Source organism: Phocoena sinus, chromosome 7, assembly GCF_008692025.1.
Source record: "Phocoena sinus isolate mPhoSin1 chromosome 7, mPhoSin1.pri, whole genome shotgun sequence".
Lineage (NCBI taxonomy): Eukaryota > Metazoa > Chordata > Mammalia > Artiodactyla > Phocoenidae > Phocoena > Phocoena sinus.
The window spans coordinates 18562801-18577887 of NC_045769.1; the positions used below are offsets into that span (position 1 = coordinate 18562801).

The 15087-nt window shown below is 52.4% G+C and overlaps 1 protein-coding gene across 3 annotated transcripts; it reads right to left on the minus strand.

Moving 5' to 3' along the window:
- Nucleotides 1–1606: 1606 nt before the first annotated feature.
- On the minus strand, nucleotides 1607–9370 carry DES (desmin). Of its 3 annotated transcripts, none has more exons than XM_032637541.1 (9): nucleotides 8591–9370; nucleotides 7284–7344; nucleotides 7067–7162; nucleotides 6790–6951; nucleotides 6508–6633; nucleotides 5880–6100; nucleotides 4232–4275; nucleotides 2620–2702; nucleotides 1607–2406 (listed from the first exon to the last, which is right to left on the minus strand). In XM_032637541.1, exons 1-9 carry the CDS (start codon nucleotides 9166–9168, stop codon nucleotides 2365–2367), a joined length of 1413 nt encoding a protein of 470 aa, XP_032493432.1. In that variant the 5' UTR covers nucleotides 9169–9370; the 3' UTR covers nucleotides 1607–2364. The 3 variants fall into 3 exon arrangements, with proteins under 3 accessions (XP_032493432.1, XP_032493431.1, XP_032493433.1); XM_032637540.1 differs by having other exon boundaries at nucleotides 1607–2429; nucleotides 8591–9264; XM_032637542.1 differs by lacking the exons at nucleotides 2620–2702; nucleotides 4232–4275; nucleotides 5880–6100 and having other exon boundaries at nucleotides 1607–1803; nucleotides 8591–9294.
- Nucleotides 9371–15087: the final 5717 nt, after the last annotated feature.

Below are 15087 nucleotides of genomic sequence, written 5' to 3' on the forward strand. Positions count from 1 at the left end.
CAGGGATCGAACCCGTGTCCCCTGCATTGGCAGGCGGATTCTTATCCACTGCGCCACCAGCGAAATCCCTGCACCTAAGCCTTTTATGGGAAGGCAGGGATGACTCTAAGACCTTCTCTGACCTCTGTGTCCCTTTATCCTTTGTGGGGTAGGTGAGCGCATGGAACTCATTCAGGGGAAAGAAGAAAGAAGTGAGAGGCTCCAGAGATTACTCACAGATACACACACACCACCACTTATCCACTCGGGCCCACCTCACCCAGGTGTTTCTCTCACAGAGAGACTAGCTCTGATTCCAGCGCCCCCAGCAAGCTCGAGGTTAAGAAGCCCCTCACCCGTCCCTCCTCCTTTATCCCACTGTGCAGACACAGAAAATGCTACTTCTAATTTCATTTGGGGTTCCACCACCAGTTGATTGGGAGCATTCTGGGGCCTGCAGGGCTCACTCCGTTGGAGAATTGGGGGGAAAGAAAGGGACATTAATCACCAGTGACAGAGGGTGTGGACATGGGGTATAGCCCCAGATGCTCCCAGGGCAAGGTGAAGGATAGCATACGTCAAAGAAGGGGTCCGTCCTGGAGGGAAGGACCACACAAGCTGGAGGGGGAGCCTGGCAACTCGTGAGCCAAGGCCACACCCAAGGAGGGGGAGAAAGTGCCACCAGAAAGGCTTTGGAAGCTTCTGGAAAAAGCCAGTTAGGAATGGCACACTAGGGACTTTAAGAGTAAAACCCCATTAGAGTTATTTCACCTACAGACCGTCCGAATTTATCATGTTTGTGATCTCTACCCTCTTCTCACCTCTAAAGTGTAATCCCTTAAATCTGAGGAGTGGCTGGAAGGCTGAGACCTATGTGGATCCATCAAGCTTCCTAAATCTCTGGTCCACCTGGAATTTATTTTTTTGGAAGGAGTGAAAAGACAGACAGCTTTCACTCCTGCTCTTGCCCATGGCTACCCAAATGCCCCCACGCCCTATATTGAATAATTAAGGTTTCCCCACAGAAACCTTTAACGTACCTGTGTTAATGTTTCACTCCATGATTTCCTTTTTTTTTAATATGTCCTACCTTCCCCTCCCATCTTCCCAAATTCCCCCCAAATTTCCCTTTGGTATTTTAATTGAGATTGTATTGCATTGAAATTATAAGTTAACATAGGATGACTTGACATCACATCTTTAGAGTATCGAGTCTTCTTCTCCAAGAACAAGATAGAGCTTTCTATTTTTCTTAACATTGTTATTTTTCCTGAATCTGGCTTGGAGCTTAAAAGATGCAGGTTTAGTGGGAAGAAAGTGTAAGTTTCTTTAGGAAAGGGACCGAGGGAGCCCTACTTCAGAGCCAGTCTGTGGGGTCAGTCCTGGAACTGGGGCCTAACGAGAGGTATCTGTGATTCCCCAACCAAAGCCCCCTGCCCAGCCCCCTCCCCCATATGCTACACACATACAGCAAGGCTGGGAGGCTCTGGGGACAGAAGGGGCGACAGGCCCCGGGGGACAGTCTAGCTGGGCAGGAAGGCTGCACACAGTCCATCTCACGAGGAGGTGCGACGGGGCCCTGGGCTCCCCAGAGGAGACTTGGCAGTCAAGACAGCAGAGGCCATGCTACGCTTGTGCTTATCTTTTTATTGTTTCTGTCCAGAGCCTCTGCAGCAGGGGAGGGGGAGGCACAGGGAAGTGGGCACCCCGGCCACCTGCCTGAGACCGCTCTCTGCCTCTCTCCTCTCTTCTCTCTAGCATCTCGCCCACCCTCTCTCCTTCTGAATCTCCTGCTCCCACATCTGGCACCTTCGGGGGTTCCCTCTTGCAGCCCCTGCTTTCTAAGCCCACCCTGGGAAAGTAATGGACCATGGGGTCAGTCTCAAGCCCCACAGTCTCCGCAGAGGGCTGTGTCCCTAGTCACCTGCCCGGCTTGCTGAGGATGCCGCCCTTTCTGACTCAGGCTGGGGAGGGGGGGTGGGGGAGGTCCATGGGGCTTGAGCCTGACCCTGCGGGGTCCCTACACCCTGTGCTGGAGTCCTCTCCAAAGCCAGAGGCTAGAGCCTGAGGTCACAGATGTGGGAGGGGCAGGGTCACTGCTGTGCCTTGTCTCCATCCCGGCTCTGCCCAGCACACTACAAGGGCAGCTGAGGGCCAGGCTCACTCACTTCCAACATCCACACCTCATACAGCAGGGGGCTCCCTGTGCCTGGGAGGGTTCGGCCACGTCCCCTGTGGGGGAGGGCTGGTCGGTGAGCAGGGGTCAGGGGCTGTGAGGGGAGTGCTGTGTCTGGGTGTGGTGCCCTGGGATAGAAGGAGGTTGGCTTTAGGAGGCAGTGAGGACAGGGGTGAGGACGGTCTCTGATGGCAGAGGGGTCTCTGGCTTTAGAGCACCTCGTGTTGCTGCTGTGTGGCCTCACTGACGACCTGGAGAGGAAGAGAAACCCAGTCTAACCCAGTGCTGGCCAGAGAACAGAGCCATGGCCCCAGGCCACCTCCACCCCAGCACAGCAGGATCCCCTCTGCCCCCAGGCAGGAGCCTGAACCAGCGCAGCTGGTGGAAAGCACCTGGCTGACAGCCCCCCGGACACACCCCAGAGGCCCCCCGCCAAGGGTAAGGGGACCAGGCAGACCACTTACCTCCCCGTCCCGGGTCTCAATGGTCTTGATCATCACTGTCTTCTTGGTATGGACCTCAGAACCCCTTTGCTCGGGGCTTGTTTCTATAACAGATCCATCCACATACTCAGCCTGACCAAGGCCACACCTGGGCTCTTCCTGTGGCTGGGAGTCCTTCCCTGGTCCCACCGGGCAGAGCCCGGAAGACGCCCAACCCCTCAAGATGGGTCTGTTACTTTTTCAGCAAAATGTCCTCACCTGTCCTTAAGCCCAGCACCCAACAGGTGGCTCTGCAGACCCAGGGACCTGTCCCAGGGCTGGGATAAGGTCAGGAGCCAACAGATATGCTCCGGGTGCAGTGGGTTCAGGGCGGCAGGGGATCCCCGAGGCCCAGGCCGCCCAGCATTCCCACACCCCCACCCCCCAACACACACACCTCCTCGCTCCCTCTACACCCCTGGCTGCAGGACAGCCCTGCATGAATTTGTACCCTGACGGGACCCCAAAGCCCAGAACCAAGATACTCTTTTGGAGGACCTCATGGTACCCAGCTCCCTTAAGACTCCAGATGAGCAGTTTGATGTCTTAATGAAAGAGAGATGGAGAGGAGTCAGTCACTGATTCACGGTGCCCTTGGCCAGTCACTTGTCCCTCTGTGCCTCAGTTTCCCCACTGTTAAATGGTAACGATGGTACTTTCCCTATAATGGCCCAGAATTATGGGCTTGTAAAAGCATTAAGCGATTTTAAATGCAAGGCTCACACTTGGTGTCTGGATAAACTACTAACTGAAAAGAGATGTTCTGAGTTTTATGGGAAGGGTCAAATTTAGGTCCTTGGTATTATGAGTTTGGTGTTGGTGAATCTCCTTAGCAGGCAACCAGCACGTGATGAACATTGTAACTCGGTGAAGCATAGCGTGTATTTTTTCCTGATGAAAATGAACATCGAATATATAAAAGGTTTGATCTAGGAAAGGCGAAGCTGCCAAGGACTCCAGCTTGCTTTCCTAATGTATTATTATAGCATGTTTTTCTGCTCTCTGGGGTTTGGAAACCACTCGATCTGCATATTACTGACATCAGAATGGCAGAATGCCCTAGGAGTTCGTTCTTTTGTTTGGCTTTGCTAAGGTTTGGCTTCATTTTTGAAAACATGCACCCAACGTCTTGCTCCAGCAAACTGGAGGTGTTCAACAAGCAGCTGGGGGTGGGGGTGGGTGGGGGGAGTGCTTGGCAACTTGCCATACAGACAGTGAGTGGTGGGTGCCTTGTAACCCAGGATATATGGTTCTAGATGCTCCTGATGCCTGGTCCCCAAGGACACCCCTGGTACCTTGGAGTTTGGGCATATTAGGAAACAGAAACGAGTGGCCATTCAGTACTCCCAGAAGGTGCAGGGGACATGGTCATGCAATACAATACCATGAAATAAAATAAAATTAAAAGCTCCCTCTGTTAGAAGGCGCCTCTACCTAAACTCCCCCGTCCTCCTGTAGCAGCCCCCTTTCTCTTCCCCAGACCCCAGCCCTGTCCCTACGGTTCTATCCTCCCCTCCTGGCTGGCCTTGGGCAGTGCCCACACTGGACTCCTATCCCCTGCCACCCCAGCCTCCACTTGCCAACATACACTCACCTCGGAAGTTGAGGGCAGAGAAGGTCTGGTTAGGGAGGTTGATCCTGAAAGGGGAGAGACCAAGCCCTCAAAGGGTTAGGACCCTCCATCTCTCTCTGTGACCACCCCTCAAAGCTTGCCCTGGTCCTCTGTAAACACCATCCTCAGCTGTCCCAGTTCCACTGACTTCAACACTGCTTGGGGCATGGGGCCAAAGGCCAACTCCAGCTGTCCCAGGAACTGTCCCTTCTGGAAGGATCACCCATTCCATCTCTGACCTGCTGGTGTGACACCAGAACCCCCGACCCCACTGCACCCTCCATTGCACCAGGATTTGCTTCTTGCCCTCGGCATTGCAGGGTGTATCAACGGCAGCTGTGGGTGACATCCACTGTGTGTGCCCACCCTCCAGGCAGGCTGGGAACCTCTGGCCCATTCATCTGGGGGCAAGTCCCAGGAGCTGCCACCCCCATTTATGCCTAGTACAGATGTTATTCTACAATATCTGAAATCTTTCTTTGTATAAATCTGTATCTAAATACGTCTGCCGATCTTTTTAAACTTCAGATTTTATCATTTTTGTGAGTATCGATGGGCATCATTTTGTTGAGTAATTGACCTGTTATTAATTGATGATAAGTTTACATAGTGAAGGGGCTTCCTTGGTGGTGCAGTGGTTAAGAATCCGCCTGCCAATGCAAGGGACACGGGTTCGAGCCCTGATCTGGGAAGATCCCACATGCCATGGAGCAACTAAGCCCGTGCACCACAACTACTGAGCCTGCGTGCCACAACTACTGAGCCCACATGCCACAACTTCTGAAGCACGTGCGCCTACAGCCTGTGTTCCACAACAAGAGTAGCCACCACAATGAGAAGCCCACGCACCACAACGAAGAGTAACCCCCGCTCGCCGCAACTACAGAAAGCCCACACGCAGCAATGAAGAACCAACGCAGTCAAAAATAAATAAAATAAATAAATAAAATAAATTTATATTAAAAAAGTCTACATAGTGAAATGCATAGATCTTTAGTGTGCAATCCAGTGAGTTTTGATCAGTGTCTACAAACATGTAACCACCAGTCTAAATCAAGATATAGAACATTTCCATCAATCAAGAAGTTTCCCTCGTGTCCCTTTCTGGTTGTAGGTTGTTTTCTGTGTCTAGAGGTGATTTGCTCTGAGAGTAGCATTGTGTCTTTTCCTATGAGCATATGTGTGCGTATACATGTGCATGTGTGTGTGTGTGCACCCTCTGAGCACGAGTCTCTGTACCTTCTCTCTTAGCCTATCGTGTCCAAGCCCCTCTGTCTCTATTTGTCTCTATCTGGCTCCTCCCTTTCCTTCCTCATCATTCCCCGCTGTGCTTCCATCTCTCTCTTGACCGGCAGTAATGGTTTATTACTGGTTGCTGAGTATGGTTTTATGGTTCTTAATTCTAAAGATGGATGTGGGAATACTTATACTTCTCTTTTTATAAAAGCTATTAATTAAATCACTTTTTACCCAGGTGGCCTTGGTTAATTCTCTGCAATTAGCAGAGTGGTGGACTCGTATAATATTGTTTCCAGATCTTGTGAAGGTGATCCCGAGCCCCGCTTCAGGGCAGGAATGGGCCCCCAGCACCCCCCAGGAGCCCACGGCCAGCCCCTGCCTTGCCCCTCACCGGCTCTCCTCGCCCTCCAGCAGCTTCCGGTAGGTGGCAATCTCCACATCCAAGGCCATCTTGACATTGAGCAGGTCCTGGTACTCGCGCAGGTGGCGGGCCATCTCATCCTTGAGGTGTCGGATCTCCTCCTCCAGGCGTGCGATGTTGTCCTGGTAGCCACCGGCCTCACTAGCAAAGCGTTCCTCCAGCTCCCGCATCTGCCTCATTAGGGAGTCGTTCTGCAGGGGAGGGGCGCCCGGGTCAAGGACAGGCTGCAGTGGGGCGGGGTCGGGGGGGACACTTGGGGCCCAGGATGGAGAGAGGCACAGCCTCGGGGCTGGGAGGCAACCCCAGATGGCCAAGTCTAGGGCTTGTCAAACTCTTCTGAGCCAGGGAACTATGAACTCAAATGAAGTCTCATGTGGAAACTCAGAGAACAGAACTGGTACAAGGGAGCGTGACTGTTCGGCCTCCTCGCCTCCATGCAGGAGTCCCATGATTCCTGAGAGCCCCATTGGGAATCCACCTATCTTTTTTATCCCTGTGGTAGATTTGAGCAGACAGAGACTCTATGATGGGCCCGAGGTCACAGAGTGTGAGCTGCAGACAGGAAGGGCTAGACCAGGCAAGGTGGGCAGGGACTCACAGTGCCCTTGAGGGCGTCGATCTCGCACGTGTAGGACTGGATCTGGTGGCGATACTCCATCATCTCCTGTTTGGCCTGGCGTAGCGCATCATTGTTCTTGTTGGCTGCCTGGGTCAGGTCAGACACCTAAGGGCAAAGAGAGGGTCCCTGAGATGACCCGGACACAGGTAGGGGTGGGCAAGGGAGCATGGAGACCCCAGGATCACCCTCCTCCCCAAAGATGGAGCCATAGGAAGTACCTCCAAACTGGGATTGAGGGGGACAGAGGGGCCAGAGTCCCACCTTTGACTTGTACCACTCCTCGGCTTCTGAGATGTTCTTAGCCGCGATGGTCTCATACTGAGCCCGGATGTCCCTGAGGGCAGCCGTGAGGTCTGGCTTGGACATGTCCACCTCCACCTGGACCTGCTGTTCCTGAAGCTGGGCTTGCAGCTCACGGATTTCCTGCAGGGTACAGCTGGGCTTCAGTCCCCGACCAGGCCCCACACGTATCCTCACACCCCCATTCCCGGAGCCCAGCACCTGCCCTCCCCTTCCAGCTGCTTTCACAAGGGCATACCTCTTCGTGCACTTTCTTAAGGAACGCAATTTCCTCGTTGAGAGATTCGATCCTGCGCTCCAGGTCAATTCGAGCTAGAGTGGCTGCATCCACATCCTGGTGAAGGTCAAGTGAGAAGGAGAGGGTCACTGATCACCCGGTCAGGGCAGAGGGAGACCAGGGGCGACACAGAGGGGACAGAAGGGGTACGGCTGCTGGGGGACCAAAGAGGGCTCACCGCTCGGAAGGCAGCCAAATTGTTCTCCGCTTCTTCTTTCAGCTGAATTTCCTCTTGCATCCTGGCAGAGACAGGCAGGAGGACAGACAGTTGGTGGGCATAAAACTGGCAGTGGAGAAGACTGACTGGGGGCTGCCCAGGGAGTGGGCTCAGGACAGAGAAAGGAAGCCTGGCTGCTGGATAGACAGGAGGCCCCGCCCACACAGGGAGGGAACAGGAAGTGGCCCAATCTCTGCCCTGGAGCCACTCCCTGGAAATCTATGTCCCCACCAGATTGTGACCTCCCTGGGATTAAGAACCATGTCTATTTTTTTGTGTTTGTTTTTAATATTTATTTATTTATTTATTTTTGGCTGCGTTGGGTCTTTGTTGCTGCACACGGGCTTTCTCTAGTTGCAGGGGCTACTCTTCGTTGTGGTGCACAGGCCTCTCATTGCGGTGGCTGCTTCTCTTGTTGCGGGTTTCAGTAGTTGTGGCTCGCGGGCTCTAGAGCGCAGGCTCAGTAGTTGTGGTGCACAGGCCCAGTTGCTCCGCGGCATGTGGGATCTTCCCGGACCAGGGCTCGAACCCCTGTCCCCTGCACTGGCAGACAGACTCCCAACCTCTGCGCCACCAGGGAGGTCCAAGAACCATGTCTATTTTATCCACCTCTGCGTTCCCAGGCCCCAGCCCCAGCCTGGCCCACGCAGGTGCTCATTTAACATTTGTGACCTGGGTAGTGGGCCAGTGACTCGGCTCACTACATCTGCTGCCTGTACATACTGGGAGCCTGGTGGAGCCCACCATCTGGTCCTCCAAGCTTTCTGAGGGCTGCGGCCCCCACCCACTCTCCGCTTTCCTCTAGCTTATCGCTCCCTCCTGGAAAGCTTCAGCCGGGCCCAGGGGCCAAGATGCCCTCTCTACCCCCATCCGCAGGGCCTAATCACAGATGAGCTGAGAGCTACTGCTGGCCCCAGATTTCCTTGTCTCCTACCAACCTCCCCTCTCCCTCTGACTGCACATGGGCCTCCTTTCTCCATCCATGTGCCTGCCCAACCCCCAGCAACTTAAGATGCTTTTTTAAGAAGCACCTGGTCTCCCAAGGTCTCCCGTTTCCACCCCATGATGTCCCCAAGAAAACTCCTTGTTTGCAGACTGCGGGCACAGGGGAGAGACCTGGCGTCCCTCTCCCCTCCTGGGCGGACACAGGTAGACGGCCTTCTCCCTGGGTACATACGACAGGGTGCTGACAGCTGGACCCAGCCCCAGGCCTAGCCTCCTGCGCCCAGCCCATGGAGAGGGGGGTTCTGGGAGCGCTGGGTCCTCACTTGGCCTTGAGCCGCTGCAGGTCGTCCAGCAGGTTGTCCCGCTCGACGTCGACGCGGGCGCGCTGGTTGGTGAGCACCTCCACCTGGCGCCGCAGCTCGCGCAGCTCCTCCTCGTAGATCTCGGCCACCCGCGTCGGCTCCCGGCCCTTGAGCCGGTTCACCTCGGCAGCGAGCGCCGCGTTCTGCTGCTCCAGGAAGCGCACCTTCTCTATGTAGTTGGCGAAGCGATCGTTGAGCTCCTGAAGCTCCACTTTCTCGTTGGTGCGCGTGGTCAGGAACTCCTGGTTCACGGCGTCGGCCAGCGAAAAGTCCAGCAGCTCGCCCGCGCCGTAGGAGGAGGGCGCGCGTGTTGCCCCCAGCCGGCTGGCCCGCAGCGACCCCAGGCCCCCGGCCCCGCCCGACGTGCGCGACACCTGGTACACGCGGGATGTCACCGAGCTCGAGGAGCCCTTGGTGCCGAAGCCCGCACGCGGGAACACCGGCGAGCTCAGCGGGGAGCCGAGCGGGAAGCCCGGGACCCCGCCGAAGGTGCGGCGGTAGGAGGATACGCGCTGGCTGGACGAGTAGGCCTGGCTCATGGTGGCGGCGAGGGCGAGGCTGGGCGGCGCTGCGCGGAGGAGGAAGCGGTGGGTGGCCGGCCGGAGAGTGGCTGCGGCGAGGGGAGACAGGGCCCCAGGCCGTCGGCACTATTTGTATGCGTCCTGACATCAGCCCCCGCCGCCCCTCCCCTGACAGCTGCAGGATCCCGCTGTCCTGCCAGGAAAGGGCGGCCTCTGGCGTGGGGGCAGGGAGGCCAGCTCCCCCGCAAGAAGGCTTCGCCCCTCAGCCGGCGGGTGGGGGCCCCCTGAGGGGCGTGGGAGAGGCTGGTGGACCTAGGGGGGCAGAAGATGGGCAGGCCTGCCAATCGCCTCACCCAGGGCTCAAGCATGTCTGGAGCCCCCAGGTAGGCCCGCCTGCCTGCAGGCAGGGGAGAGAGCAGGGGAGAGGCTTCCATGTAGTTTGAGGGGCTCCTTTTTGCTGCAAGCAGACACTTTGGGTCATTTCCTGAAGGGACAAGGCCTATTTCCAAGAAAGGCTCCAAATCACCTTTTTTTCTAAAGAGTCTCTGAAAGTGGTGAACATTTAGGAGGGCTCAGGCAAAGACCCCGAGCCCACTAGCCAGGCCTAGAGGCGGAGGGTCTCTAGACAGGCAGGGAGGATGGGGGGGGACCAGCCCGGGGCACTCAGCCATCCCTGCCAGAGCCCGCCTGCTCAGGTGTGTCCACTAGCCCCTGAATTCCAGCTCCCAGCCTCAGTTTCCCTCTGAACTAGTGAAGGCCCTTTTCCTCCCCACTCCGGGTGAGGGCAGGGCCTCAAGTTTATAAACAACAGGGTGACTTCCAGAAAGGGCCTGGTAGGCTCTCAGTTTCCAATTATAACAATTATAACATAACTGTACACTCTCAACCCCGCACCACCAGCTTCGCCTGCCTTCTGCCCGCCTTGAGCCCTCCCCCACCCCCTCTCTGATTCATCCCCCTCCTCACACCACCCACGCCCACGCCCACACACACCAGGGGTTTGTGTTTTGTCAGGAGCCTCATGTCAACCCAGCCATCTCCCTGGCAGCAACAGCTGCCAACCCCAAATACCAGAGCTGGTATTTATAGAGGAGAATATATCAGTCCGGGAAACAAGTGCACAGGAGAGGAGCTCTGGGGGGTGGGGGCCAAGTACTTGAGGAGACAAGGGTGTCAGATGGCGGAGCAAGGCTTGGGGTGATGAGCCCCAGTCACTTCCCACCCCCATAATGCTCCAAGCCCCCAGCAGGAATGGAGCCCTGCAGAGGGCTTGTCCATCGCTTCACAGGCCTCCTCCTTAGTACAAGGCACTGGCTGACCCCTAAGGACATCCCTATTTCTCCATGAATGCTGGCTGTCTCTCTGTACCTCCACCTGGCACTCTACAGGCCTCTTTCAGGCCTGACCCTTTTGGAAGGCAAAGCTTGAAAATAGAGGACTGGTCTTACCCTAGCTCTGCCATTACCAGCAGATGTAATTACAAGCAGGTAGGTCCTTCACTTCTCTGTGTCCTCAACTATAAAGTGGGGATGGTCAGCCTGGCTGTGTCTACTGTCTAGGGCTTTGAAGAGGCTCAGGTAACAATATGCAGATAATAACACCTTATGTATTCTGAGCACCCATTGTGTGCCACTCCGCTAAGCACTCCCCACCCATGATCCCCAATTCTCTGACAACCCTATGAGGTAGGAAGTAGTACCAGTCCCGTTTTATAGCTCAGGAGGCTGAGGCAGTCTGACCCCAGAGTGGGTGTGAATGTGCCAGGTGAACTGCAAAGGGCTTTGTTGCTGCTGTATTTGCAAAGCCCTTTCACATTCAGTTTCTAATTTTTATCCTAGAGACGAGCTTATGAGGTGGGTGGGGAGTTCCAGGTATTCTTATCCAGCCTTCGAGTCGGTGCAAGCTGCTGTCTTCTGGTTATTTTTGTGTCTTTTCTCCCAAACTAGACTGTAGGCTCCTGGAGAATTTTGGAGATCATATGAATCCTTAGCACATCCCAGGCAGCACTGTCCTTGTTTTAGTTCAAAGTAGACTGCAAGCTTTCTTTCCCATCCCCTTATTTTGCTACACAGACACACACAGACACACAGACACAGACACACACACACACACACACACACACACACACACCATGAGTGGACAGGTGACTCAGCTCCCAGTCAGTCTTATAACTGCATCCCTCTGACTGCAGTGATTGGCTCAAGGGGCAGGCCTGGACCTGAGTGGGGCCAATCAGAGACCTACCCTGGAATTTATAGATGGAACTGGAATTACTAAACTGGAACCTGTGGTAACCGTGTTTCCTGCCCACCGAGGAGTTCTTTCTGGCATAGGAAGAAAGAGAGGTCAGCATGCCGGGAGAAACAGAGACACCTAGAGAGGAGGAGAATGCAGGGCTAGAGGTCCTAAATTCCAGTCCCTGGGGCCCTGGTTCTGCAGTTCTCCCCTCAATATTGTGAGCTTCCCCAGTGTCCTTCCTGGCTTTGGGGCCAATAAACTCTTCCTTTATTTTTCCTTGAGACACTTGGTATTGGCTACTGTCGCTTGTAACCAAAACAATCCTGGCTAATAGACTGTAGGAGACCGTGCAACCATTTCCACAACACTAGGGAGGACAGAACATATTTGGGACTCCTCTCTGTGAATAGTCTCCAGACCACAAAAGGAAATTGCCCTTCGGACCAGCCCAAGGCCTCACTTCCTTAGTGAAATGAGGCAGAAAACAAATAAATAAATTACGCCATCTATTCTCTAGTCAAAATCAACATTTACCAGACTTCGCTCTGAACCACTTGGAGCTGCTTCCAAAATTCAGTTCCACCCCTGAGGATCTGCTAGCATGGAGGGCAGCGAAGCAACACTCTGAGGCTTGGAAGGCAGGTGAAAGAGGCGCATATTCCAAACCATGTCCTGAACCAGGCAGGGAGCACCACTGGAGTAAGAGTTTAGACTCCCCTGAAGACTGCTTAGAACTGGACTTCCTAAAAATAATGATAATTTATCTGGATGGGTAATGTACTTGGCACATAATTCAAGAGGTCCTATTCTGTGGGTTGCCTTTTCACTCTCTTGATAGTATCCTTTGATGCACAAAAGTTTTAAATTTTGATGAACTCCAGTTCTTTATTGCCTGTGCTTTTGGTGTCATATCCAAGAAATCACTGCCAAATCCAATGTGAAGAACGTCATCCCCTGTGTTTTCTTCTAAGAGCTTTACAGTTTTATGTCTTTGATCCATTATGAATTAATTTTCATATATAGTATAAGGTAAGGGTCCAACTTCATTCTTTTGCATGTGAATATCTAGTTTTCCCAACACCATTTGTGGAAAAGACTGTCCTTTTCCCCTTGTTGAAAACAATTTAGCCATATATGTGAAGATTTTTTTCTGGGCTCTCTATTCTATTCCATTGACCTATATATCTGTCCTCACACCAGTACCACACTGTTTTGATTACTCTAGCTTTGTAGCAAGTTTTGGAATCAGGAAGTGTGAAACCTCCAACTTTGTTCTTTTTCAAGATGTTTTGGCTATGTAGGGTCCCTTGAGATTCCATATGAATTTTAGATAGAAGGAATTTTTCTATTTCTTCAAAAAACATTGGTGGGGTTTTGATAGGGATTGCATTGAATCTGCAGATCACTTTGGGTATTATTGACAGCTTAACAATATTAAGTCTTCCAATCAGTGAATACTGGATGCCTTTCAATTTTTGTGTCTTCTTTAGTTCAGCAATATTTTGTAGCTTTCAATGTACAAATCTTACGTCTCCTTGGTCATGTTTATTTCTAAGTATTTTATTCTTTTTGTTGCTATTGTAAATGAAGTTCATCATGAGGGGTTTTCCCTTTATTCTGTTAATGTGGTATATTATACTGATTGATTGTCATATGTTGAACCATCCCTGCATTCCAGGAAAAAAATCCCATGTCATCATGTGTATAATCCTTTTAATATGCTGTTGAATTTGGTTTGCTAATATTTTGTTGAGAATTTTAACATCAATATTTATAAGGAATATAGATCTGTAGCTTTATTTTCTTGTACGTCTTTGTCTGGCTTTGGTATCAGGCTAATGCTGACCTCACAGAATGAGTTAAGAAATATTCCTTCCTTTTCAAATTTTTAGAAGAGTTTGAGAAGGGTTGGTGTTAATTCTGAAATGTTTGGTAGAATTCACCAAGAGAGCTGTCTTGTCCTATTTTTATCCTTATTGGGAGGTATTGAGTCATTCTTCTTAATATCCTCATTTGTATTTATTTTCCTTTTTTTTTTTTTTGGCCATCCCGCACAGCATGCAGGATCTTAGTTCCCTGACCGGGGATGGAACCCATGGCCCCTGCAGTGGAAGCGCAAAGTCTTAACCACTGGACCGTCAGGGAAGTCCCTCCTCATTTGTATTTCACTGAATGGATTTACCATAATTTATTTGGCCAATTGGCCAATTTTTTATTGATAGACATTTATATTTTTTCCAGTCTTTTGTTATTATAAACAATGCTGATATGAACATCCTTGGGACAAACTTTTGAACATATACATTTTGGTAAGGTGTCTAAAAAAAAAAAAAAGTAGCACTCACATTATTCTATGGTCACACCTCTCACCTGAGCTAAATAACATTGGAAACGGGAAGGTCCACCAAGACAAACCATTTCACTCAGGGTTTGCCGGGAAAAGGGGACAATTTATAAATGTGTGTACATGGTATGGTCCCTTGTACAATGGGTGTTACCAATATATTTTGTTAAATCAATTATAGAAGGAAGTCAGTCTTGTTTGCTTGAAATCTTCCCAGATTACTCTGACCTTGGAGAATATTGGAAACTTAAGGTTGGAGGTAACTTCATAGGTCATGAGGTTGACCAATCCCACACCCCCACTTCTCAGTTAAGGCTTAACTAGTTTCTGCTGTGACTCCAGCAAGCACCGCTCTAGTTTGAACCCCTCTACTGCCTGGGAACTCCAGGCAGCCCATTCCATTTCACAAAGAGTACTGGGTACCTAACAAGCCTCTGTTATGGGATAGCAGACAGCTTGGCTGTTAGAAAACATTTCCTTATATTTGAACCCAGGAGATGTCTCTGCTATGCCTCTTATTCCGCCCTGGGAGCCAAACAGAGCAAGAAGAAATCGCTTTCAGAGATCCAGTCTTCAAATATTTGGGGGCAGTGCTCACGCCTTTTGGAGACTTTGCCTGTTTCACCATTCCCAATTTCTCTCCCTTCCCTGAACTAATTAACCAGCAAAACCCAAACTCATCATAGCCTCCAAGGCCCCACAGAACTGGCCCTGCCCATCTTGCCAACCTCAGCTCACTCACCTCTCCTTTGGGTTCACCTCACTTCAGCCACACAGCCTCTTTTCTGCTGGGTGACACTGCCAAGCTCTCCCTTGCCTTCCCCTGAGCTGACTAGAGGGCTGTGGAGGCCTGGGCAGACCTCTGAACCTCACAGAGGGCTCCCTAGAAGACAAGGGCTCTGGCTACCCAAAGGACCTCCCAGACCCCATAGATGGCATGGATAGGGGCAGGTGGCTGTTATGGGTAGATCGCTGGGATGGGGACACTGACTTGGCCAGCACAGGGCATTTGGATCGAGGAAAAAACTGAAAGAGGTCAAAAAGGAGAGAACCAGAAGCACCTTTTCCACCCTGCCCTGTCAGGGCGTATCTCACCCACCCCTGGTCTACTCCAGGAGCCCAGATGTGAGAGGGGTGCTGATGCCCCCCCACGGTGCACTCTCCTTCCACTGACCGACCGCCACCTCCGGGGCTGCCTTTGTCCCTTGGTCCAGGGCCCATCCTCCTCCTCTTTCTGTTTCCCAGCATCCTCATGCTTCCATCCCAAGATGGGCTGGGCCAGGAGACAGCCATTGCGTGAGAGCCTTGGGGACAGCGTAGCAAGTATGAACTCTGAGACCTGGCTCTTGCCTCAA